The sequence below is a fragment of the Diadema antillarum genome, unplaced genomic scaffold, assembly GCF_040938485.1.
Source record: "Diadema antillarum isolate AM-2024a unplaced genomic scaffold, OU_Dant_1.0 seq00000547_RagTag, whole genome shotgun sequence".
Lineage (NCBI taxonomy): Eukaryota > Metazoa > Echinodermata > Echinoidea > Diadematoida > Diadematidae > Diadema > Diadema antillarum.
In genome coordinates this window covers 694,960-720,676 of record NW_027271493.1, presented here as the reverse complement: position 1 = coordinate 720,676, position 25,717 = coordinate 694,960, and the positions used below count along the sequence as shown (strand labels likewise).

The 25,717-nt window shown below is 39.3% G+C and overlaps 1 protein-coding gene across 1 annotated transcript in view; it reads right to left on the bottom strand.

Moving 5' to 3' along the window:
• Window positions 1-25,717, bottom strand: part of LOC139734806 (uncharacterized) — a 37,298-nt gene that overhangs the window by 2,448 nt on the left and 9,133 nt on the right. The window contains exons 5-15 of the mRNA XM_071645592.1: window positions 24,591-24,737; window positions 23,396-23,566; window positions 22,143-22,321; window positions 15,814-15,916; window positions 9,354-9,557; window positions 8,112-8,246; window positions 7,006-7,061; window positions 5,307-5,355; window positions 4,531-4,626; window positions 3,684-3,809; window positions 135-1,181 (exon numbers count right to left, since the gene is read on the bottom strand). Of these exons, the coding sequence (XP_071501693.1) occupies window positions 135-1,181; window positions 3,684-3,809; window positions 4,531-4,626; window positions 5,307-5,355; window positions 7,006-7,061; window positions 8,112-8,246; window positions 9,354-9,557; window positions 15,814-15,916; window positions 22,143-22,321; window positions 23,396-23,566; window positions 24,591-24,737 (2,313 nt within the window). The remainder of the gene's footprint in view (window positions 1-134; window positions 1,182-3,683; window positions 3,810-4,530; window positions 4,627-5,306; window positions 5,356-7,005; window positions 7,062-8,111; window positions 8,247-9,353; window positions 9,558-15,813; window positions 15,917-22,142; window positions 22,322-23,395; window positions 23,567-24,590; window positions 24,738-25,717) is intronic.

Genomic DNA, 25,717 nt, shown 5'->3' with positions numbered 1-25,717 from the left:
CTTCATATTTTTATTGTTTACTTGTTTGGTTATAACGAAATTTCAATATAACGAAGGAAAACTGCCAGTCCCGAGGACTTTGATATAACGGGAGTCCACTGTATCAATGAAACTGATCAGCTGGTCAGACTCACGACCCATGCTGCTGTTGTACTCCGCCCATCCACTGGCTTTGTGGAGTTCAATGGAATGACCTTTCGCTGCTTCCTTGCACTCGACGGCTTCCCCTTTCCATTCTTGTTCCCTTTCCCCTCCCTCGCGCTGGTCGCATCGCTCCCTAACTGGTCAATTGACGAGTTGGGCTGCCCTATCATGGCTAGCACCTGCTGCAGTTTACGTCCCTGCTCGGCCAGACGCCTCTGCATGGATGCGTTCTCCTCACGGATGAGTTGCATCTCTGCTTCCTGCGATTGCTCTCTTCCTCCTCCTCCTCCTCCTCCTCCTCCTACTCTAGCTCCTCCTCCCCCCTCTTGCCTATGGGTGGATGCGGGACCAACTGGCCCATTAGTCCTTGAGGGTACCACCATTGGATGCAGGCTACTGTCTATTGATATCTCCGAACTCCTGACCAAATCTGCTCTGAGGATTTCCCTCCTTGGATCCGTCGGGTACGGTGAGGTCGTGTGATGTGCACCCCGAGTTCTGAGGGGCGATACACTAACACCGTACGCTGGCGCCGCCCCTTCTGAACGGAATTGCGAAGGCAAGAACTCATACTCCAATGGGACAGGTCTGATCGATCTCTGATTATAGGGGTCCATCATGGGGTCCCTCACTCCCAGCTGAGTCTCATACATTGGGCTGCTTCCCAACTGTTGCCATGGTAACCTGGTGGAAGTCATCCCTGGGAGGTAGCTCTCATATGCTGGCACGTAGTCATAATTTGGCACGCCACCTCCAGTGTATCTCTGTCGATCGAGCGATCCAAGAGGGACCACGTTTCCTCTGTCAGGTCCATGGCCACGCTCATTCCTTCCAGCTGCAACGGGTGCGGCAGGATTCTTCCTGGAAGGCTTCTCGGATGGTGAGCTACTCCGTGGAGTCGATGGATCTTGGAAGGTGGAGGAGCTGAGAGAAAACGCCTCGTCCAGGATGCGCTCGATGCGTTTCCTCTCCTCCGCCCACTTTCTCCTCAGCTTCACCTCCCGATCCTTCTTCTCTGCAATCTCCTTGGCTTCAGCCTGCAGAGAGGATGTAAAAGAAATTTTATATTTAAGATTTGCAAATCTCCATATCCATCTGAAAGCAAAGTACTAGTGTAAAAGATAAATCACGTACAACAAACAGATTTAAGTTCAAGTTAAAGTTCAAGTTCAAGTTCATATTTACATGTTTTTTCCACAATATGCAAACATAAATCTCACTTTCTTAAGTGACAAAAAACAATGCATACAATTGTACAAAGAAGACAACAATAATAGGAATAACAAAACTAACAGTAGCGATACACTGCGACAGTTGCTAAGATAATGATAATAATAATAATAATAATGATAATAATAATAATAATAATTGGATATAAAGTCCAAATTTCATTGTCCGAAAATGGAAATTCGTTTTGCCCAATTGATCGTGGGCCCGGCAGCCACTGAGCAGCGCCAGATCGACGTTGCTCTAACCTTTTCAACTGTTGAACGGCAAACAAGGTAGCAGCAACTCCCATCTTTTAACGTATTTTGGTATGACGCTGCCGGGGTTCGAACCCACGACCTCCCGATTGTGAGGCAGCCGTTCTACTTACTGAGCCAACACATCGGTAACGAAAGTGAAATAGTTTTCAATAATAAATTCATATGCACTGTGTGGAAAAAAAAAACCCGGAGGGACCCACTAAAAAGACAGAGCTTGTAGAGTGTGGGCCCCTCTTGTATTAAAAGCCCGATGCAAAAATTGAATTGAAAACAACAACAAATCGGCACAAAAGGTTCGTCACAAAAAAAGTTTGTCACAAAAAAAAAAAGTTTGGCAGCCCACTAAGAGACAGACAAACAAACAGTTATACATAAAACAGCAACAGAGTAATGAACATGAAACAGGACTGGGATAGCAACAAGACTACTTGTAGGAGGAAAAAACTGACTAGACGACACACTAGCAGGGCTGCCAACTCTCACGCAATCAGCGTGAGACTCACGCAATTCAACCAATTTTGACTGTCTCACTCTGATAAATGAAATCTCACGCTAATCCCCCAAAATGGAATGTAAAAAATAAACATATCTCTAAATTCTCTGATATTCCGAATATCGATATGCCCATAGCATGCAAGCCCAAAGTTTCGAGATTTTCCTGCGCGGGTGTAAAGCTTAACCAATAATAATCGTTTTCGGTTCGCGCGCAAAGACGAGCTATTCGATTACGATTGGTTTCTACCTATAGTTACGTGAACGTAGCTTGTACTTTTGGCAAATTACAGCACTACAATGTAGTACATGTAGGGCTATGACGTGTGCTTTACATTGCTTTACATACAATGTACACAGACTCTGAGAGAATACGTTCGTACAGCTGTACGTACGTACGGCCGCACAGCAGGCCGCCGCACACACGTACCAGGCGCTCAAAGTATAGCAGCCCCGGCCCAGAGGATCTTTCTTTCATCACATTTAGATGAGAGTGAGACTTTCATTCCTTCATCGTGCTGCTTGCATGTATGTATGTATGTATGTATGTACGTATGTATGTATATGTTCAACTCATGACTAAAGTATGCATCAGATTGCACCATGTAAAATGTAAAATTGTCAAAGCTCCCTACCGTGGAAGGGGGACACACCCCTTCCACACCACCCCCCCCCCCCTCCGTCGCTTCGCTCCCTCGCAATGTCTCACTCCGAACTCTCACTCAAGGTTGGCAGCCCTGCACTAGAGGAAACAAGACTATAGCGTGATAAGGAGGTAACAGAATAGACAGGAATATGCAACACAGACAACGATCCTCGGAGGTTTGAGGAAGAAGGAGAAGAAGAAAGGGAAGAAGATAAAAGGATATAGAACAAACCCTTCAACTGCGAAGTATAGGTTATAGAAAATCTTAATCAAGGCTTAAGCAATATTTACAATAATAAAGAGAACGGCAATGCAGATATTGCGGATGAGTAACAAAGTAAGCCTATAAACTAATCTGTTTCTGGGAGTCGTCATTATAAGATTGTAAAAGAAAAAACTTTAATCTCCTTTTAAATGGGTATATATATGGAGCAGATTTTAAATCATGATTCAGGGAATTCCAATAATTTGGTCCAATGTAAATAAGTGTATTCTGTGCTAAAATCGTTCGAAGAAGTGGTAAATGAAACTCGTTAGAACGTCGGGTGGGGTAATTATGGAATGACTGATTTTTTTGAAACATAGAACCAAAGATAGGTGGGAGTGAATTGTTATCATACATATACATAAATTGACCTAAGTTAAATAAAAATAATTCATTGATTTTTAATAGCTTATAACAGTCAAACAATGCATTTGTAGTACTCAGAATCCAAGTAATATTAAGTGCAACAGGAAAGATTAGTATATCAATATGAAGGCAAATACATAATGTATTTCAAATTAAATTGATATCAAGAATCGGACAGTGAAGAAGAAATAGAATAAGATCCGAGGAGGAGGTATCTAGCCATTTTGCAACCCTAGAATCTTGGATCATACTATGGTGATGAACTCTGAAGTGTGAAGCTTACGTCGGTCAGTCCTGGAGGATTCTTAAAAGAGGGTCCCGGTACAGGGGCTGGTCTTGTTCCCCTTTTCAGGAGTTCCTGTATTTCCTTCTTGATCTGCTGGTCCTTTGGAACTGAAGGAGCTGGGGCCTATTGTCAAGCCATAACAAGAAGGAAGAATACAATTACAATTTAAAGTTTGAGAAACAAAAGAAAATCAGTTAAAACATAGAAACGTACTGTAATGCAAATATTTACAAGGAAAAAAAAAAGAAAACACACAATGCACAGACTGAGCATACTATGAATAGTGACTATAGTCAATTGAGGTGCTTGAGTACTCGGATCAAATAGGAACAGTGGTGAGGGCCTTTCTTTGTCAACTTTGTTCCTTTTATTGCTTTCATACACTACACCCAAAATGAACAAATAGGAAAGCATGATGCACACTGACACGAAGAAACAGCTAATGCTGCCATATACATTTCTTTGAAATGAAGAAACTCTTGTGCAAGTAGTAAGAAATAGACTGCCCTTTGCAGTGCTACATGTTGTAGTATGGCCTCACACTTAGAAATCATCTTGCATCAAATTTCGTATATTTTGAAATTCTATCTTATTCAAATCCTATATCGAATACCTGTAGAAAGAATTCGAAGACAAATGATATTGCTGGTCTGAAAAATGATACCAAGTTGTTTTCAAACTTTGACTCATTGTTTTCTGATATGTAACCCTCCCCCCCCCCCCCCCCCCCCCCATCCATTCTAATACTTCTGGTATGTAGTGTGGCAGCTTAATAGCAAAGGACTACTTTATCAACATAGCAGGTAATAGTTACACCTTCACCTATGACAGAAATTATACAAACCGTGGACTCAAGAGGGCGTGCTGTAACCAGCTTGACAGGTATCTCGCCACTACCATGATCATCCGCGATTTCTCTCCTCCGTTTCCTCGAGTTGACCTTGGAGAAAAAGAGGAACATAGAAAAAGTAGCCATAATAATTTTTTTTCTTATCTGATAAATCCAATCTGGTCTCAGAAAGCACATTTTTCTGGTTTTACTCAAGCCATACAGTAATGTATTTTCATAAAACTTTTAAGTTCATTGTTATTTTCTCATAAGATAAAGTAATACAATTTCTTCCACTCAGGCGAATTGTTGCTCATATCATGATTTTTAAAAGTTTGTTGTTAATCGCAAAATTATCCAGAAATCTTAAAATGCTAAAATTAAGTCAATCCTTAAATTGGCAAGACACAGAAGATTGTAGTTCCTGTTTCTCTCTCAACCTGGCATTTTATATATCAATATATTTTTGGATTCTATACAGAGATAATAAATGTAATGAGTTACATCCAATCTTTTGCAATTATAAGCCACACTATAAAATTCATAGTTGCCAATTTGATTATGATGATTGTGACCATGATTTCCGTGGCATAAATCTTCCAGAACTTGAGTGCTTAGGGTGAACACATTTACAGAATAATGCGAAGAAAGCAACATGTATTTTTGCGGAGAAGCAATTGACCATATTATATAGATACACCCAAGACGTGACAAAATATATTTTCATCAATATAGCTATTGTACAGTCTGCATAAGTGATTTATGAGGTAGAACCCTTCCATGTGACTTACTGGATCGTCAGTAGGTTTCCAGCGGTCTGTTCTTGATTCTTTCAGCTTCCTGCCAGCCAATGTTTTGGTGATTAGGGAAGAAAGTCATCAGGACACAGACTGTTACTTTACTCAAATCATGTCATTATCAGTGTTTTGCATTACTTTAACCTTACTTTTATGATGATTTGTGACCCAATGCCCTGACATGCTGAAATAGTTCTTCAACATCTTCTTCTGAAAGTAAAAGATTTGCCTGCCCCTAAACATTTGATGATATATACAATTTTCTGATAAGAAAATGATAAGAAAGACATTAATCAGATGTATGCCATTCTGGGAAGAGTGACTTAAGTGGATACACATGGTCACTTAGAAAGCAGTGGCAGATCTAGGCGGTCACGCGTCCCATTTTGTTTTTTCCACATAATTTTGTTGTATATGCCCATGTAGAAACTATGCTTATTTTTCTTTTGCTAAACAAAATGATATAATTTCAATTCAATTCAATTCAATAATGCAATATTGAAATCATACACTTTGAAATGCACATAGGAGGTATATCATCAAAGACATCAAAGTTTCTATGCTTTGCAATATATAAATTTTCTAGTCTCTGTCACCAATGTCGTACAGCTTCCTTGGCTTAAAGATGAATGACAAATTATTTTTATTAGGTTCATCACAATTATAAAACACTTCATACACCAGTCCAGTCTACACCATTTCATTTTATATATTATACAAATGATGCACAGGATAGAGTGCGTTAGTGTAGGCGTAGTGCACTCGAGGGTATTTACAATTGTGAAACATGCACGAGGCGAAGCCGAGTGCATGTTGCACTACATTGTAAATACCCTCGAGTGAGCTACGCCTACACTAACGCCACGAAATAATCCTGTGCATCATTTGTTTTATAAAATGGGTCGAAAATTCGAAAACTAACATCATTTTTCAGCGTTTTTCACGTACCTTTGTGGGTCAAGACGTCCGAAGATGTTCGTCCCAAACTTTTACGCACGTCGCACTCGCGGAAGTCCCGCACATACAGTATAAGTATAATGGGGGGTTGGGTTTCCGGACACCCGCATGAAAACTTACTTATTTACATAGAATATGCACCCTTTACCTTAAAGACTTGATATAGACTCCTCATATAGGCCTACTAGACAACATACTCTGAAAACGGCGTGAGAATTAACCTGCTAAATCGTTGGATTTGCTCTTCAAAGTGACTCCATGTACGCGTCCGGTCCCATAACGCTTGGTCTACTGTACTGTACAAAGTGTACGTATAGTACAGTATACGTACGTACGCCACATATGTTATGCACAAGGGAAGACAGGCCGGCCGGCCGGCAGCCCGAACTAGAAGTTGTTTACAGGATTGACAGCGCGTACGCGTATGCATGCAATTCATCAAAGGAGCCGCCGCGCGCACAGACGATCGGCAATCTACCATAGGATTACAGGCAGTGCAGTTGTACTGAAGTAAAGGAAGGAGGTGTGTCTCATTTCAGCGCTTCCTATTGGCTACATTCTTGAACCCATTTTATAATACAAAATAATGCATGTCAAAATTAGCATTAACAAGAATGTTTTTTTTTCTTTTCAAGTCCAAGGCAAAGATTTAAGTATATACCCTTTCCGATGAAACCTAGGTTAGTTTTATTCCAATCATAATGTGTGCGAAACAACAACAACAACTTAGTCTTACCTTACGGTGGGATTTTTTATTTCTTCATATATTGTACCGCCTAGAACAGCATCAATCTACACAGGAATTCACACAAAGGGACTGACATTAGGAGATTAAAGCATCAATGGAGTTTTCATGAAATCAAAACAAAAGTTTATGCTTAAAATGAAAATATCAGTATTGCACTAAGAATAACATTGAGTTCCAACATACATGCACACACATACATATGTGATATTCATGAGTGTGTCTATACAACCCTGTAGGTACAAAAGTATTTTTAGGAGGGGTGTGTGTATGAGGTAAATATTCAGATGTGTGTGTTTCTATTTCGATATTAATTTCCCTAATGGTAAACCACTGAAGCACAATCATTGCTCTCACTCTTTATTCACAGGAATATCATGACTTATTTCCATATGAAACCCTAAACCTTATCATCACAACTTGCACAGGTTCGTGTCTTGAAACCCTGAAGGGCCTATAGTCCTTGTACTTGTAATTGTCTACCTGTTCAATAAACATATAGCTTCCAAAGTGGAGAATGTCGCAGATACATCCTTATTCATGACCCAAAGTCACCACTAAACAACATATTTTCTTTTTTTCAAATGTACATATAATATATATATATAGTATGATATTTAGTAATTTCTTCACTTATTCATTCATTCATTCATTCATTCATTTATCCATTTATTTATTCATTTATTCATTCATTTACTTATTCATTTATTGATTCACTCATTTATCCATCCATCTATCTATCTATCTATCCATCTATATACTGATCGATTGGTTGATTGATTGATTAATGGGTTGATTGATTAATTGACTGACTGATTGATTGATTGACTGACTGACTGATTGATTGATTGACTGATTGATTGATTGACGCGTAGTTGACTGATTGACTGACTGACTGATTGATTGATTGATTGATTGACTGATTGATTGATTGACGCGTAGTTGACTGATTGACTGACTGACTGACTGATTGATTGATTGACTAATTGATTGATTGATTGATTGATTGACTAATTGATTGATTGACTGACTGACTGACTGACTGATTGATTGATTGATTGATTGACTCATTGATTGATGTATCAGTACGCATATACCTCACTCTGCATCCGTTTATGGTCAATCTCCTGCTGTAATTTCTTCTCCTTCTTTTTCGTTTGTCTCCTCTTCTCACGCTCGATGTCTTCCTTGAGCTCCTCCGGGTCTTTGTTGAGGTGGGTCGTATACCAAGACTGGATCAATTCCCATGATAGAGGGCAGTTTGACATCCATGCACATCCAAGCACAAGTTGTGGAGAGTGACCGTTTTTTTGTTTGTTTGTTTGTTTTTGTTTTTTTTTTTTTTGGGGGGGGGAGATAGTTAGGGATCGAAAGACAGATAAAGATACAATGAGTCCATTTCCATTTGGCTGTTACCACAAATCTAAGCTATGTTTTACATGTCATGTATGCTTGCAAAACTACAATACATTCCTAATATGGGGCCTAAATACAGGGCACGTAGGGAGCAGGAACAGATAATATTTCCACATTTCCACAAATAAATTCAACATGGTAATTTGACTCCTTGTCTATAGACACAAACAACATCTGTTACTTTCGCACTCATTTGTCAAGTTAAAAATTGTGGAATTATGGGCATCGCCTATTTGCTACATATATTACTGAAAAATGTTTAACTTTAAGCATAGGTAACAATTTCTCTAAAACTGTAAAAAGTTATTTAGTACTTCATTAAATCTGTTTGAGACAAAAAAAAATCATCATATTAACCCTTTAGAACCAACAGGTTGCAATATCAATGTCTTCTCTTCTCACAAAGCAGTAAATAATACAACTTATTGGTCATTAAAACAAATTAAAGGTTGAGACATAGCAATAAAGTATTTCCTAATCCCACAAGGGAAGAACAGATAAAGTTTCCAATCATTGCTCTTCATCAATTATACACGATTTCCATTTGATAGGCCTAATATTCCACTCTCATTTTCAAATTGACCTTACCCAAACAAAAGCTACTTAGTCATGATTGGACTAACTTTTCACAAATGCATATTACTCTCTTCGCATCAGAATGAGGTTTGGTGTTTCCCTTTTGTTCCGAGATGTTATAAAACAATTGCTGCAAGAAACATGTTCTGCGTAGCTTCAGAATACAAGTTTGGCTTTGAAAATCTGTGATGAATTTAGAACCATCTGCAGCCTAAATTGAACACAACCTAGCATGCAAAATACATAGGTGGGCATTACATTAGAGGTATGCTATCAAACTATAAAATATCATTCAATATCAGGGGATAAAATGACAAAAAAGGACGCAAACATTTGATTGGGCATACCTTTGGAACACCTGCCTTTCTCATCATGCGCAGTTGTTTGCTGCTGACTTCGCTCTCACTCTCTGAGTACGCCACAAGAAGGCGCTGTTTGAGGGGAGGAAGCCTGTCCGCCTGAGGGTACACAGCGTTCTGGAAGCTGGCGGGCTTTTGGGTCTTTGGTTTCCTCACGGCATTGGCATACACATGACTGAACAGCTGCTCGTTCTGTAAAGACAGGAGTTTCTTTGATATTAACACAACAAGATGCACCATGTGCTGTAGGTCGATTTCTGGAATATCTCACAGAAAGCCTGGCCTGCATCTTTAAACATTCATCTATCACTATAGTAACAGTTGGCTTGGAGTTCATCCTCACACTGTTCCACAAATACTGCACTGATCTATCCATATTCAATCCCATTGCACAAGAGAGAATAATTACTTTGGATAATTACATTTGGGTGACAAGCATGATTTATGGACACTGAGCGAGTGTCTGTTTGTATGATTTACCAATATTCAAACAGCTGTACACTGAAAAAAATGCATGAGATTATTTTGCAAAATGTTCGCATTTTTGCAGTAGAGTATTTGAATCAAAATCTTCAGCAGTGTAGTTCCCAGGGAAAGAAATAAACTCCTCAAAAAAAAGGGGGGGGGTTCATTAGGATGCATGCCCTAAACAACAAGGGCTGGATCAAACTGTGCTTAATATCTGGGTGAAACTGGATGTCACCAATAAATTTGAGAATGCTTGAGGGTCACTTGATCATTTATTCAAAAACAACATTCTTGTCAGTCCAGTGGTACTCCCTGTGGTACTTGTCGGTACCACACAATGTACCACATACTTGTAATGTTACCACAGGAACTTTGTGGTCCTGTACCACAGGCTTGTAGGGTACTCCCTGTAGTACTTGTCAGTACCGCACAATGTACCACATAAATAAATGTTACCACAGGAACTGTGTGGTACTGGTCGGTACCACACAATGTACCACACAAATATATGTTAACACAGGAACTGTGTGGTACTGTGTCACAAGCTCGTGTGATACTCTGGGATGTACCACAGGGCAGTACCACAGGACATTACCACATGAAAGTACCACAGGACAGTACCACAAGACAGTACCACACAAATTGTCCTGTGGTATTTCGGGACGTACCACAGGACAGTAACACAGAAGCTGTCCTGTGGTCCCTAACAAAAAAGTCCTGTGGTACTCCCTGTGGTACTTGTCGGTACCACACAGTGTACCACACACTTGTAATGTTACCACAGGAACTGTGTGGTACTGTACCACAGGCTTGTAGGGTACTCCCTGTAGTACTTGTCAGTACCACACAATGTACCACATAAATAAATGTTACCACAGGAACTGTGTGGTACTGTTTTACAGGCTCATGTGGTACTCCCTGTGGTACTGGTTGGTACCACACAATGTACCACACAAATATATGTTAACACAGGAACTGTGTGGTACTGTGTCACAGGATCGTGTGGTACTCTGGGATGTACCACAGGGCAGTACCACAGGACATTACCACAGGAAAGTTCCACAGGACAGTACCACAAGACAGTATACACACAAATTGTCCTGTGGTATTTTGGGATGTATACCACACAACAGTACCACAGGACAGTACCACATGAATTGTCCTCTGGTATTTTGGGATGTACCACAGGAGAGTACAACAGGAAAGTACCACAGGATAGTACCACAAGACAGTACCACACGACTTGTTCTGTGGTATTTTAGGACGTATCACAGGACAGTACCACAGGGCAGTTCCACAGGACAGTACCACAGGAAAGTACCACAGGATAGTACCACAGGACAGTACCACAGGAATTGTCCTGTGGTATTTTGGGACGTACCACAGGACAGTACCACAGGATAGTACCACAGGACAGTACCTCACGACTTGTCCTGTGGTATTTTGGGACGTACCACAGGACAGTACCACAGGGCAGTACCACAGGACAGTACCACAGGACAGTACCACAGGAGAGTACCACAGGATAGTACCACAGGACAGTACCACACGACTTGTCCTGTGGTATTTTGGGACGTACCACAGGGCAGTACCACAGGAAAGTACTACAGGATAGTACCACAGGACAGTACCACACGACTCTTCCTGTGGTATTTTGGGACGTACCACAGGACAGTACCACAGGGCAGTACCACAGGAAAGTACCACAGGACAGTACCACACGACTTGTCCTGTGGTATTTTGGGACATACCACAGGACAGTACCACAGGAATTGTCCTGTGGTATTTTGGGACATACCACAGGACAGTACCACAGGACAGTACCACAGGATATTACCACAGGACAGTACCTCACGACTTGTCCTGTGGTATTTTGGGACGCACCACAGGACAGTACCACAGGGCAGTACCACAGGGCAGTACCACAGGACAATACCACAGGAAAGTACCACAGGACAATACCACAGGAAAGTACCACAGGATAGTACCACAGGACAGTACCACAGGACTTGTCCTGTGGTATTTTGGGACGTACCACAGGGCAGTACCACAGGACAGTACCACAGGATAGTACCACAGTACAGTACCGCACGACTTGTCCTGTGGTACTTTGGGACGTACCACAGGAGAGTACCACAGGATAGTACCACAGGACAGTACCACACGACTTGTCCTGTGGTATTTTGGGACGCACCACAGGACAGTACCACAGGGCAGTACCACAGGGCAGTACCACAGGACAATACCACAGGACAATACCACAGGAAAGTACCACAGGATAGTACCACAGGACAGTACCACATGACTTGTCCTGTGGTATTTTGGGACGTACCACAGGACAGTACGACAGGAATTCCTGTGGTAATTTTCGATGTATACCACAGGAGAGTACCACAGGAACTGTCCAAAATCCCACAGGAAAATCATGATATGGTGCTATTCCACACAGAAGTACCACACAGCAAATTAAATTCGTAAGTACCACAGAAAAATGCTACAGGATATTCTTTTTTTTTCTTAACATTCTATACCAGAGGGCTATCACATCAGGAGAATATCAAACAGCAGTACCACACAGGAGTACCACACAAGAAAATTGTAAGGCAGAATCAACTGAAATTTATTTTAAAAAATACAAACAAAAAAAGCACATATTAATATTCCTCAATTAATTGATAGATGAGTTATGCTGTGAATTATAACAATTGATTTGCCATTACTTATCCTGTCCAGGCTATACTCCGACAGTATTACCTATTTAGTGAAAGTGCTGATGTAAAGCATGAGAAATTTCATAAGGACTTCTGTGGTATTCCTGTGGTACTCCTGTGGTACTCCTGTGGTACTCCTGTGGTACTCCTGTGGTACAAATTTTTACATAGCTCATGAATATTCATAAAAAGCACTCTAGATTTTAGAAAATACTTATATGACTTAAAAAGTCAAAGTATTAATGATGGAACTTACTTTGAACTTTATGAAAGATTGTCTAATTATGTTATGTTATTCCCAATATCATAGATATTGTTATGGAAGTGTAATTTCATATCTTGATAATAAAGTATACTCGAGTTAGTAACCATGCCTTAATGCTTTACGGAGAGACGGCCATATATATATATGTACTGAGAGGGTCGATGGCTACCTAGGAATAGAATATGACTATATAGATCTATTATAGGACTATAGATTGGCACTTGGCCATTAGCCAGGGCAAACTCTCGTTTGAGGTTATATGTTAGGAGTAGGACAGGTTATTAAGTAGGGCCATGTTTGTCCTAAAATCCATTACTCACCTATCAGAAATATTCCTTGAAATGTGGCTAAAAGTACGTCTCCCAGATTTTTTTTTTCGATCTATCCTGTGTGGTACTCTCCTGTGGTACCATGGAAATGCTGTGTGGTACTGCCCTGTGGTAATGCTGTGTGGTAATGATCGACCTGTGGTACTGTCCCAAAATACCACAGGACAGTTCCTGTGGTACTGTTCTGTGGTACTAGTCCTGTGGTACTGCCCTGTGGTACGTCCCAAAATACCACAGGAATTCCTGTGGTACTGCCCTGTGGTACGTCCCAAAATACCACAGGAATTCCTGTGGTACTGTCCTGTGGTACTGTTCTGTGGTACCGGTCCTGTGGTACTTTCCTGTGGTACTGCCCTGTGGTACGTCCCAAAATACCACAGGAATTCCTGTGGTACTGTCCTGTGGTATGTCCCAAAATACCACAGGACAATTCCTGTGGTACTGTCCTGTGGTAATTACCACAGGAGTACCACAGGACTTTTTCGTAAGGGGTATTTTGGGACGTATACCACAGGACAGTACCACATGAATTGTCCTGTCATATGTGGGATGTACCACAGGAGAGTACAACAGGAAAGTACCACAGGATCGTACCACAGGACAGTACCACAAGACAGTACAACACCACTTGTTCTGTGGTATTTTGGGACGTACCACAGGACAGCATCACAGAGTAGTACCCCAGGACAGTACCACAGGAAAGTACCACAGGATAGTACCACAGGACAGTACCACATGACTTGTCCTGTGGCATTTTGGGACATACCACAGGACAGTACCACAGGACGGTACCATAGGAATTGTCTTGTGGTATTTTGGGACGTACCGCAGGACAGTACCAAAGAACAGTACCACAGAATAGTACCACATGACAGTACCACAGGACAGTACCACACGACTTGTCCTGTGGTATTTTGGGACTTACCACAGGACAGTACCACAGGGCAGTACCACAGGATAGTACCACAGGACAGTACCACACGACTTGTCTTGTGGTATTTTGGGACATACCACAGGACAGTACCACAAGACAGTACCACAGGAATTGTCCTGTGGTATTTTGGGACGTACCACAGGACAGTAGGCCTACCACAGGATAGTACCACAGGACAGTACCACACGACTTGTCCTGTGGTATTTTGGGACGTACCACAGGACAGTACCACAGGGCAGTACCACAGGAAAGTACAACAGGATAGTACCACAGGACAGTACCACACGACATATTTTGGGACGTACCACACAGGGCAGTAGCACAGAACAGTACCACAGGAAAGTACCACAGGATAGTACCACAGAACAGTACCACACGACTTGTCCTGTGGCATATTGGGACATATCACAGGACAGTACCACAGGACAGTACCACAGGAATTGTCCTGTGGTATTTTGGGACGTACCACAGGACAGTACCACAGGGCAGTACCACATGACAGTACCACATGATAGTACCACAGGACAGTACCACACGACAGTACCACAGGAAAGTACCACAGGATAGTACCACAGGACAGTACCATACGACTTGTCCTGTGGTATTTTGGGACACACCACACAGGGCAGTACCAGAGGAAAGTGACACAGGATAGTACCACAGAACAGTACCACACTTTGTCCGGTTGTATTTTGGGACATACCACAGGACAGTACCGCCTCAGGGTTTGAAATGCTATTTCGGGAGGCTATAAGTCCCTCAATAGCATTTCAAGCCCTTCGGGTGGAACATTCGGTATGTTCCCTCCCCCGCCAGTCATCATCTATATATATTCACTGCCGGGCATACTTATTATCATGGGGGAAGGGTGGCCTGACTTGGATATTTGAGACTCCCCCAAAGGAATTGCATACAGATTTATCACTGATCTATAGGCCTATGCAAGTACATCCACACACAGCCAAAGAATCTCAATTGGAGGCGACTGTAACCGATGTGTTTTGCTGCACATATTACTTTGATGACATGTGGCTGGTGGGTGTTATGTGTGGTTTTTCGCATGATACGGGGGGGGGGGGCTGCAAATGAAGAACAATTCAATCGGGCCATCCATATTTCCCCACACTACTGGGTCTGAAATGGTCATCTACCGTATGCCCCCCCCCAAAAAAAAAAAAAAAAACATACAATGGGACTCTCCGCAACAATAACTTTAAAAATAGTGAATCAATCCAACTACAATTCAGAAAACCCCATCTGAATTGGTTCAAGGTCAAAGAGAAATGAGGATCTTTGTAGAGCATGTCAGGAATCTATTCTCTCCAAGTTCTGTCCATTGTGTTCACACATTATAATGCAGTTCCAAGAGCATCCAAGTGCTAAACTTGGAAGAAACAGACCCATGACATGTTTTACGATGATCCACATTTCTCTGTGACCACTTAACAAAATTGAAAGGGGTTTTCTGCAAAATATAGGTAAGATGTTGTAATTTTAGACCCTAAAATAGAATTCAAATAGTTTAATCATAATGTCAGTTATAAATGCAGAAATCCAATTGTATTATTTTTGTTTTTAATTCATTTGTTCATTTATTCATTTTTTTATTTTATTTATTCATTAATTTTATTTATTCATTTATTCATTTATTTTTTTGGGGGGAGGGGGACATACTGTACTTCAGTGGCCTGCAAAGGGTCAAATCAAACCAGGATGACCGGATGGAGAGGGGGAGCCTCACCTCTTCACTGAGGTAGCCTCGCTTGACGTGTTCATCCTTCAATTTCTGCCCCTTCTTTGATCTCCTCTTGGACTGGCTGCTGCTTGTGGATCGTGAAATTTGTCTGGCACAGGCAAAATGAAAGATTGAACATGGATTGCACATTACAAGAAAGCTGAGACCAGGTTCACACTCCAACTTTCGTAAGTGCATTTCTCTACAAGATATAAGAATAAGATATAACACTTATGGGGTACCTACTATGAAAGTGGAAATGTTTGCTCATTTTGCAGGACATGAACTGGTGCTTATTTTGATCCTGTGGAATAAAAAACTCACAAACACATCTTATCCCGCAAAGCACAAAAAGTTACTCAGGTGAAATTTTCACAATAATTCTGGTACTGCTGTGCATCTTAATCAAACTGAATGTCAACAGTAATCATCGCACAGCATTGAGTGTGAGGTTTCAGTATAGACAGAAAGCAATGGTTAAAAGGAAAATGGCAGGTAATTATGCCTAATATTGTTGGTGTGCATTGCATGTCACTGTATGGCATTTCAAACCTGGAAAGTGTAGCCCTATTTTATCAACATATCTATGGCAAGAGCTTTTAATGTAACTGAAAGAAGTTGAATTCCCAAGTAATCATAGAGGGTGTGCATTTTAAAGAGTAACAGTCTCTCTGCAACAGCTGTGTAAATTGATTGTCCTGAACAAATACTCTCTTCTCAGTTTTCCCTAGTCACAAAACACTTCTCTAGTTGACACAGTGCCTGAATAGACCAGCTTTAATACTAACATTCCTCTTTTGTGTGTATTTTGGTAGCAAAGGTTGTTTTTGACAGCCAGAAAGCATGTCCAATTGTTACTCAACATTATAACCGGGGGGCCAAAAGCTAAAAACAGAGGTCGAGTTGCACTCTCTCTACAAACTAAGTAGACCATGCTTATTTTCAAGTTTTTATTGTAACAAACAACATTCCACTGGTCTACCTCAAAAAATTTGTTGCAAAAGCCTCCAAATCCAAGATGGCGTCCAAAATGGCCGCCATATTTACTGAATTTGTTATTTAATTGATAGAATTCGATAGAAACATCAGATTTCAACAAATGTGATGTTATATGAAAGAGAATAAAATTTTCTACCAGTTGATACCGTTTTTGTGGGTTATTATGATAATTGGATTGAGATTTTAAGGAAAAAACACTCATTTTTTGATATTTTTCTGAAAAAAGGAAAATCATGAAAATGCTTGATTCAGCATAAATCAGAGAAAGATTGAAGGATTATCTTGAAACGTTTCAAGAATTTTGTTTGACATATAATTAATATTTGGAGAAAATTAGGAGTCAGTACCATTTGTGGTTCAGGAGTTATAATGTCTCAAACTTGAAAACTCACTATGTAAAAATGGCCACTTTAGTTGTGACCAACACCTTGTTGTTCGTAAAAAAGTCTGCGCGCGCCAAGACTACTACACGCACCACTGCCACTGGTGCTTGTAGCAGTGCCGGTGGTGCGTGTAGTAGTCTTGACAAATGCAGACTTTTTCTTTGACAGACAAGGGTTTGTGCCTGCAAACTAACTTTTCATACCAAGTGGTAGCTCAGGTGATACTGATCGCTATTATTTCAAAGTAGATTGTTCTGAAGCAGATGAGATGAAGCAAAAAAAAAAAAATTCAAATAGAGGTAGTAGCTTGAAACTTGGCACCAATCTTGTTATTGATAGTTTAAGACAGAATATTTAGATCAACCGCTCAAAAAAAAATCAAGATGACAGCCATCAAAGGTGACATAGTGTATTGCGCCAAATTGAATGTATTATTTCGTTTTTGATACAAATTTGTACAAAATCTTAAACCGTCTTAAGTTTTTATGGACACATTTTTTAAACCAGTGATATTCTACTCTCCGAAAAAGAAAAAACAAATCGAGTGGAAGTTTTTACTTTTGATGTGAGGAGTGAAAACAGAAAACGGTGAATTTAGAGTGAAATTGGAGTGACTTTTGAGCGAAAATGTTCATTTTCACTCATTCTAGAGCGACCTTAGGTAGAGCTCCACACTAACTTTTATATTTGGTGGCCCAAAGGCAAATATCCGACCTTTTTTGGTTGCCCGATCACGCCACCAAATTCTTCATTTCTGACATTTTGGTGGCCCGACGTGCGTTTTTTTTTGTGGCCCCGGGCCACCGGACCACCGTTAGTGTCGAGCCCTGCCTTAGGGATCACTCGTCACTCTTCGAGTGATCCCCGAGGTCACTCTAAAATGAATGAAAATGAACATTTTCACTCTCGAGTGATCCTGATATCTAATATAGGAAAGCATCTACCAATGGCATAAGTTCAAATCAATTGTGACACTATAACCCACATGAAATCAGCCTAAAAACAATGTAAGAAAAATCTGATAACGGAAAATACAGTTTCAGCATGCTTATTTGTAAATGTGAATATACAGCAAGAATAATCAATTTGGACAATTTTATTCGAACAATATTCTGAAAAGTAATTTCGCACAACACATTTAAGAGCAAAGTTGAGAAATTGCCGCCATGTTGGATTTTTTTTTTTTTTTTTTTTTGGGGGGGGGGGGTTCGGATCAGAAGGGCTTTCAAGGACATCTACGGATCAGATATTATTACACATAAACCATCATCATTCACGTTTGTACAACAGCAGAGTAACATACAAGTAAAAAAGCATATCTTTGATACAGAAGCATTTCTTTTTTATCAAAGATTGTTCCCTACCCAAACACTGGAATGAGCTCCACCCCCCCCCCCCAAGAAAAAAGACCCTCAATATGGTTTACACTATATAGTACAATATCGTCTGGATGTATACAAACATGTAATAGACAGCAATATAAGAAGATTAAAAAAACATCAAATTATAAGTTATAATTTGAGATTTAACTTTGACGCAACACACTAAAGGTATTGTTTACCATTGGGAGAGATATCACATTCGATTTATGTGCAGGTTAGTTGTATTACAAAACATTCTACCATGTAAAAAAATTATAATAAAGCCTAAAACATACGGAGATGTCACCATTTCTTTTCAAGAAACCATAACCATGATAACTGTTGACATAAAAAACATTCTTATCAGATCTATTTAGTATATCTAACAATATTTAGCATTGATTATACTGATTTAAGTTTGTACATTAATCCCTAACTCACAGTTTAGAACTAGTTTGAGGAATTAAGTAAAGCTGGGTTTTTGTTTTACGTGCACAATGGTAAATAATGCCTTGAACGACAACCTCGATTAATTGCCGCCATCTTGAATTTTGTGTGGATTCTATTTTTATCGCTAAATATTACACATTGGCAAAATTTGTGCCAAATTTTAAGCTCCTATCTCTTTTTGGAAAATACTTTCTGTTCAATCTTATCTGCCTCAGAACAATCTACTATGATGAAATGCTACAGTAATAGCGACCAGCGTCACCTACCACTTGGCATGAAAAGTTAGTTTGCAGGTACTTGCAAGTCACTAGACCATTACAGTATTACATGTGACCATGTATACACATTGTAAGCAAAATTTATCACGCATAAATATAATTTTTTCAAGTTTTAGATGTTAACTTGTCAACAGTGTATGATATTGCCTGTAATTCCAGAAATATGAATTATGTCTCAATCTCAGTAAATCTCAATCTTAATCGCAGGTTTCAAAATAATTCTTCAGTTCTTCTTTGATAAATACTAAATCATGCATTTTTACATTTCCTCCTTTTTTTTCAAAACAATATAAAAATACGGACCCCCCCCCAAAAAAAAAAGAGAAGCAAACACCCTCCCCCCCCCCCCCCCCAATTTATAGCAATACACAGCTGAAGTGGTATCAACTTTTAGAAAGTTTTACTCTCCTTCATTATGACATTAAATTTGTTGCAATCCAATGTCTCTATCAAATTTTATGTTTGAAATGTTAATTTCAATAAAATGGCGGCCCTGTTGGACCGCATCTGTACTTTGCAACAAATCTACTGAGGTGTACTTACCGAACATTGCTTAGTATGCTTAATATTATGTATGGTCTTGTTTATAGAGAGAGTGGAACTCGAAAAGTAAGCACGATCTTGGATTTGACCCTCTGTGACGTCTTTGGGAACAGATGCGTATAAATAACATATTATGTAAAATGGGATTTCAAGTTTGAGACATTATAACTCCTGAACCAAATACAATACTGACCTCTGATTTTCTCCAAATATTGATTATATGGGAAAGATGTTAATTTCTGCATGGTTCTCATAAACATTTTTAATTCTATTTTTAACAACTTTTTAGAGAAATATTCATGGTGCATTCTGAAAAATGTCTCCATAAAAACCTAAGATGGTTTGAAATGGCATTAAAATGTTCAGAATATATAAAAACCATATAAATATACAGCAAAACAGACAAAATTGTAGCAAAATCGAAATGATACATTTACTTTGGCGCAATACACTATGTCAGCTTTGATGGCCTGCAATCTTGAATTTTTTGAGTGATTGATCCAAATTTTGTTTTAAACTTTCTATAGCAAGGTTGTTTCAAGCTTCTACCTCTATTTGAAAGATATTTTTTGCTTTATCTCATCTGCTTCAGAACAATCTACTTTGAAATAATAGCAATCAGCGTCACCTGAGCTACCACTTGGTATGAAAAGTTAGTTTGCAGGCACAAACCCTTGTTTGTCAAAGAAAAAGTCTGCGTTTGCCAAGACTACTACACGCACCACCGCACTGCTACAAGCGCCAGTGGCAGTGATGCGTGTAGTAGTCTTGGCGCGCGCAGGCTTTTTTTTACGAACAACAAGGTCTTGTCACAACTAAAGTGGCCATTTTTAAATAGTGAGTTTTCAAGTTTGAGACATTATAACTCCTGAACCAAAAATGGTACTGACTCCTAATTTTCTCCAAATATTAATTATATGTCAAACAAAATTCTTGAAACGTTTCAAGATAATCCTTCAATCTTTCTCTGATTTATGCTGAATCAAGCATTTTCATGATTTTCCTTTTTTCAGAAAAATATCAAAAAATGAGTGTTTTTTCCTTAAAATCTCAATCCACTTATCACAATAACCCACAAAAACGGTATCAACTTGTAAAAAATTTTATTCTCTTTCACATGACATCAAATTTGTTGAAATCCGATGTTTCAATCAAATTCTATCTTTCAAATAACAAATTCAGTAAATATGGCGGCCATCTTGGACGCCATCTTGGATTTGGAGGCTTTCGCAACAAATTTTTTGAGGTAGACCAGTGGAATATTGTTTGTTACAATAAAAACTTGAAAATAAGCATGGTCTACTTAGTTTGTAGAGAGAGTGCAACTCACTCGTTAAGTAAGCGACTTTTTGGGGTTTGGCCCTCCGGTTATTAGTGTCGTTCTCATTGCACTTACAGAAACACTTTTTTTTGTGGGGGGGGGGGGGGGGGTAGGTGATCCTGATATCATGACTCCAATTTTGACATTTTTACAGTGAGTAACAGAAATAATACATTTTCTTTTGCATAATGTGGGTCCCAAAATACATTCTGTATTTGGTTTGTTAGACCCCGTTTACAGTGCGAGGCCCACCTTCATCTCAGTGTAAACGCGCAAAAGGCCAAATGCGAGGCCCAAATTGGCCGTGCATTTGGCCACGCTCTGGAGGCGTTTGGAGCCCGGCGTTTTCTCAGTGTAAACGCAAACTTAGAGCACAGCTTGGCAAGATTAAGCACTATTCAGTTCTTAAATAGACCCTAAACTTCAAAGCCACTTTCCTCAGTAAACACTTTTCCAGAGTGTGTACTTTCTCTCTAAAAAAAAAGATCGAGTGAAAATATTCACTCTTAAAGGAGTGAATATAAAAAAGAGTGAATTTAGAGTGAAATTGGAGTGAATTTTGAGTGGAAATGTTCATTTTCACTCGTTTTGGAGTGACCTGAGGGATCACTCCAAAATCTTCGAGTGATCCCTCAGGTCACTCCAAAATGAGTGAAAATGAACATTTTCACTCACAATTCACTCCAATTTCACTCTAAATTCACTCTTTTTTGTATTCACTCCTTTAAGAGTGAATATTTTCACTCATTTTTGTTTAGAGAGTTCTTTGCGCTATCAATGATAGCTTATCAAAGTCCATGTAATGTCGAGTTATACATCATTTTAAAGCTTGGCGTCTATCTAATCTTTTGGAATCTGCCCTCAAGCAAAAAATCCATGTCTGGCGACTTTTGGGTGCTTTTGTGATGCAAGGTCACATAATATATGGAAACTATGTTTTATATTTAAATTTAAAAAAAGATATATATAAACCATCTTCTGATATAGGAGCTGAACACACCTTTCCTTGTCCTCTGCCTCCCTGGATGCACTCTCAGCTTCCTTTGGTCGCCGTGACGACGCCTTCTTACCATTCAAAGCAGTCTCCTTCAGAACGAGGGCGGTAGTCGCCTTTGGCTTGATGTCCACTTTTAGCACTCCAAGCTCAATGGAAGTGGAGCGATCCACCATTTTCTCCACACACAACAACAACAACAAGAACAACAGGTGGAGTCCTTAACTCTCCAAAGTACTACCAGTCTACAGTGTTCTTGACACTGTACATGAACATACCAGGGATGGCGTTGGAAGAGTTAATGTAATCATTCACTCCTTCAGCACTTCATTAGCCACTACGACGTCCCACCCATGTTCACTCATCATCTCTACCACACTAATGAAGTTTATGTTTACTGCAGACTATTGCATTCAATCTTTCACACAGCCAGTATACAGCTGCTGTCAATGCCCTGATAATGATGGAGAAATATTGTTTCCCTGATTGATTACGCAGTGAGATATATCCCCAGCATCCCAGTTTTTACATGATCACTTGATATCAACAAGTTCCTTACTGTGGAGACAAATGATCCTTCCTGTACTTTGTTCATTAATCGCCAAGCTGGTATATAATCTTTCACATCCTAGCTCTCCTCATGGCAAATAGTTTGCACATTTACTATTTCATTTTTGTCCCTTCAGTTTTCGTGACAATATAATTATAATCACTATAAAAATCCACAATTATTGTATACTCTTCTCAAATTGCTCTGTTTTGCATATAAAATCTTATTCTCTCTCAACAAGGAAAGTGAAAATTAATGTCTATGTTCTCGTCAAAGAATGAAATAAAATTTGAATTGAATTAAATTATATATACACTATAGGCCTATATCATAAAACTTTACACCAGTACTGGGCAGTATTTTTTTTTTCTCTCTCTCCGGTGGCCTGAAATCTTTAAATCTGAAATTTTGGTGCCCCCCAAAAAAGAAATGTTGTGCCCCAAAATAATAGGAAACATAGCAATCCATTTTGATATTCAATTGCTCAATCAGCTAGGTCACCACAAGACAGCCTTTTTTCCAAATTTGGTGGCCTGAAATAGAATTCAGGTCATTGCTAATGGCGGGCCCTGCGATATATCATCACACACAACTTAAGTTCGTCAATGATTTGCTACAATATGGGAAGTTCATCTATGCAGATATAAAAAAGTATACATTTCAGTATCCCTGGCAATGAACGGAAGAGGGAGTAAGTGTGTCTTACCACTGGCTTGATGGGTGTGTCTTTTGCCTTCCAACCCTTCCAGATGAACTGGTAGAAGCAGAGGAGGAGAATGATGAGAAGGAAGAGGGACAGGACCACAATGAGGAAATACCACCACCACTCCCAGCCGGTATCAGCTGGGGTGAGGTAGAGAGTAACACCCGGTATCAACACCTGCACAGTGGAGCAAGATTCACATTTCATTTCACATTTATTTCCATTTGCACGTACAAACATGAAACAAACTGAACACAATGGAGTTTGTTACATACCTGGTATTGATTAACTGTCTGTAACACATTTATATATATGGTAATTACAGGTAGAGATTACCATTTTTAACCTGAAAAAAAAATATACAGCTTAATAAATACAGTCTGGGGTGAGGTGTTTATTTCCATACGCACGTACAAAATAATAGATGTTTGTCGAAAATGCACCTATATTTTAGCGACATCAAAAAAGAAAGATAATTGTTTCAGTATAAGTAAAATACAGGGAGGTACTACACATGAGTACATGTATATGAGAATGCTAAAGGGAACATACAGCACAAAGAAACTTGATATTCTACAGGCTGAATATGATAGACACATAGAAAATCAACATAGATTGATGGAGAAATCACACAGATTTTAGGAAAAATAATGGAAGAGATTGATAGATCAATAGATTGATAGTTAATCATATACAAAGTTTGTAGATATGCAAATAGATGGGTAGATAGACAGATATTGGAAAAAAATAATGGATTAGATACATCGACTGAGAGAATTAGAAAAAGATAAATACATATACATACATACATATACACATATATTTATACATGTATACATACGATGCATAGATTGTCGATAGATAAGAAGGAAGAGATAAACAAACAGAATGGATAATTAGAAAATTAGTAACAAAAATTATTAGATTGTAAATGTGTAAATGTATAAACGGATGAATAATCAGGCAGATAGATCTAGATACACAAATTGATAGAAACCATTTAAGTACTTATGTTTTTCTTAGTAAACAGACATTCCAACTCAGAAGGAGGATCACAAAGAATGTGTGATAGCTAGGGTTCACAACTGACAAACTTAAACCATTCCCTACCGAAATCTGACAGCCCTATTGACCTTGCACAGAACCAAGCAGAGCCCCATTTAGAGAAGCTTAAGTTACAAAGGAGATGAGGTAAACCTACCGCATATCCAAGCACCTCCTCTAATTCATCTAGGGTGAAGGATTCGTAAGGAGGTAATGCAGTCTCTCCAGGCACTACAACACCCTCGGTAACAACGTAGAACACAGCATTGACATTATCCACCTCATCACGATTCACCATTTGTAACTATATGGGACCACAAGACGAGAGAAGCAATAAGTGGGACCATGAGAAGAGGAAAGAAAAAAGAGAAATCATTACGGGTAATTGGAAACACATGTTGAATTTTTGACATATGAATTTTCAACAGATTTTATATACACCTCAAAGGGAATTATTCAGATTATAATATCTCATGACCATCAGTTCAAGTAGAAAACAGTCTACTACATTCCATGTACACAATTTGTAGTCACATGAGAATATAACATCTTTCACGGCCAATTTGTTGAAATATTCTGACTCCCAGTGCTCCAAGTACCATGACAAGTGTATGGCATGCAACATTCTGGAATTAATGACTCAACATCATTATGTCTGTATCTGCTAGCACACAGTTTAGGACATATCAAAGTTACATCAAATGAATTATAATAATAAAGTGAGTACCAAATACATACAGAGATAAACAATCATAAGAACGTTCATGCATAGAATTCCAAAGTTGACGATGGAAATGTCAAAAGAAGAACTTGATTGGTACTTCAGAGGTCACAAAGGTTTGTCACAAATATCACTAAATTCTATATTTTGGCATGTCATATATGATGCTCAAACTATGTTAGAATAACAATATAGTAAATAAAGGTAGACTGGTTGAAAGTTTGCTGGGCTGATATGCTCCTTTATCTCCATTATATTCCACCCTATCCTAATGATGGCCATTTGGCAATAAGGCAGGACTGCTCACTCATAACCCTTTTTTTTCTACTGCTTCGTCCTTTCTGTCAGACCAGTAGGTACCCACTTATTCCATTTTTTACTGGTCTGACAGTGATTTTTACTGGTCAGGGACTGTCGGACCAGTGCCAGTGTGCAGTGTTGAATAAGGAAATACAAGTGAAGGGTTTCATTACAAAAATATAAGGTGCCATGTTAAAACACTTTAACCCGTTCTGGGCAAGTCCCGAGTATACTCGGGCAGGTGTCTGTGGGAAATGCGTGTT